At 38.7% G+C, this 977-nt stretch overlaps 1 protein-coding gene across 1 annotated transcript; it reads right to left on the bottom strand.

Annotated features, from left to right (window-relative positions):
* On the bottom strand, positions 1-977 carry LOC307157565 (C-type lectin lectoxin-Phi1-like). Its single transcript, XM_079869509.1, has 3 exons — positions 908-977; positions 504-827; positions 1-407 (listed from the first exon to the last, which is right to left on the bottom strand). Exons 1-3 carry the CDS (start codon positions 930-932, stop codon positions 52-54), a joined length of 705 nt encoding a protein of 234 aa, XP_079725635.1. The 5' UTR covers positions 933-977; the 3' UTR covers positions 1-51.

Below are 977 nucleotides of genomic sequence, written 5' to 3' on the forward strand. Positions count from 1 at the left end.
TTGTTTGGGAGGGGAAATGAAAACGGCATATGATAAACCAAAGGGTCTATATTACTTCCTCTCACATAAAACTCTATATTTCTCTCCACAGTCTTTATCACACAATTTGTATTGACCGTCCACCTTCTCTATGGCACCGCAGTGGAGGCAATTCTGATGTTCTGGTGGACTTTCCCCTTTCCAGTTGCTCCAGTTTTCCACAGGAAGCCCGTTCATCCAAATCCAGAGTCGACTCTGTCTGAGTCCCACCCAAACTGGCTCGGAGATATTCTTTCTTTTTAGCTCTCGCTCCGTTTCTATCTGATCGTTCTCAGACTCGATGCGCAGGAGTCCACAAAAGTTACTGTTGCAGTAATCCAGAGCTTCATCCCAGGACATTTTCTTCTCACTGACATGAATGAAGCTTTCTGAAGAAAATAATTATAAAAATAAAATAAAATTAGTTGCATGTTTTGTTTCATATAGACTTGAATTTTAAAGCATAAAATATTTTGTTAACTTACTGTAGCACAGAGCAGAATAGTTGCCTATGTTATGTTTGAACCAAGATCCTAGTGGATTCTTCGCTTTTGTGAGAAATGTAAAGCATCCTTGAGAGGAACTTTTCTGTTTGTTACCAGAATGTCCGCCATCAAGCCAATAAAAGCTGTAATTGTATTGGAGGCCGATCCAGAAAGAGTTACTCCCATTTACTGCTTTCTTCACCTGATCATTTTCCGTCCCATTTCTGATACTGACTAAATCAGTGTGATACTCTCTACAGTAAAGCTGAGCCTCAGACCAGGTTCTGTTTTCACGGATTAAACTGTAGTTGTATGATTCTTTCCCTGTATGGATACAGACAATAATTTTACTCATGTATGACATTTAGACATTTATAAGATATAAACAGCTCAGGGATCATTACCTTGATCATAACACATGAAGTACATTTTTGTTGAATCACAATTGAAACACTCCCATCTTCCATCAGTGTT

The sequence above is a fragment of the Squalius cephalus genome (assembly GCF_949319135.1).
Source record: "Squalius cephalus genome assembly, chromosome: 4".
Taxonomy (NCBI): Eukaryota; Metazoa; Chordata; class Actinopteri; order Cypriniformes; family Leuciscidae; genus Squalius; species Squalius cephalus.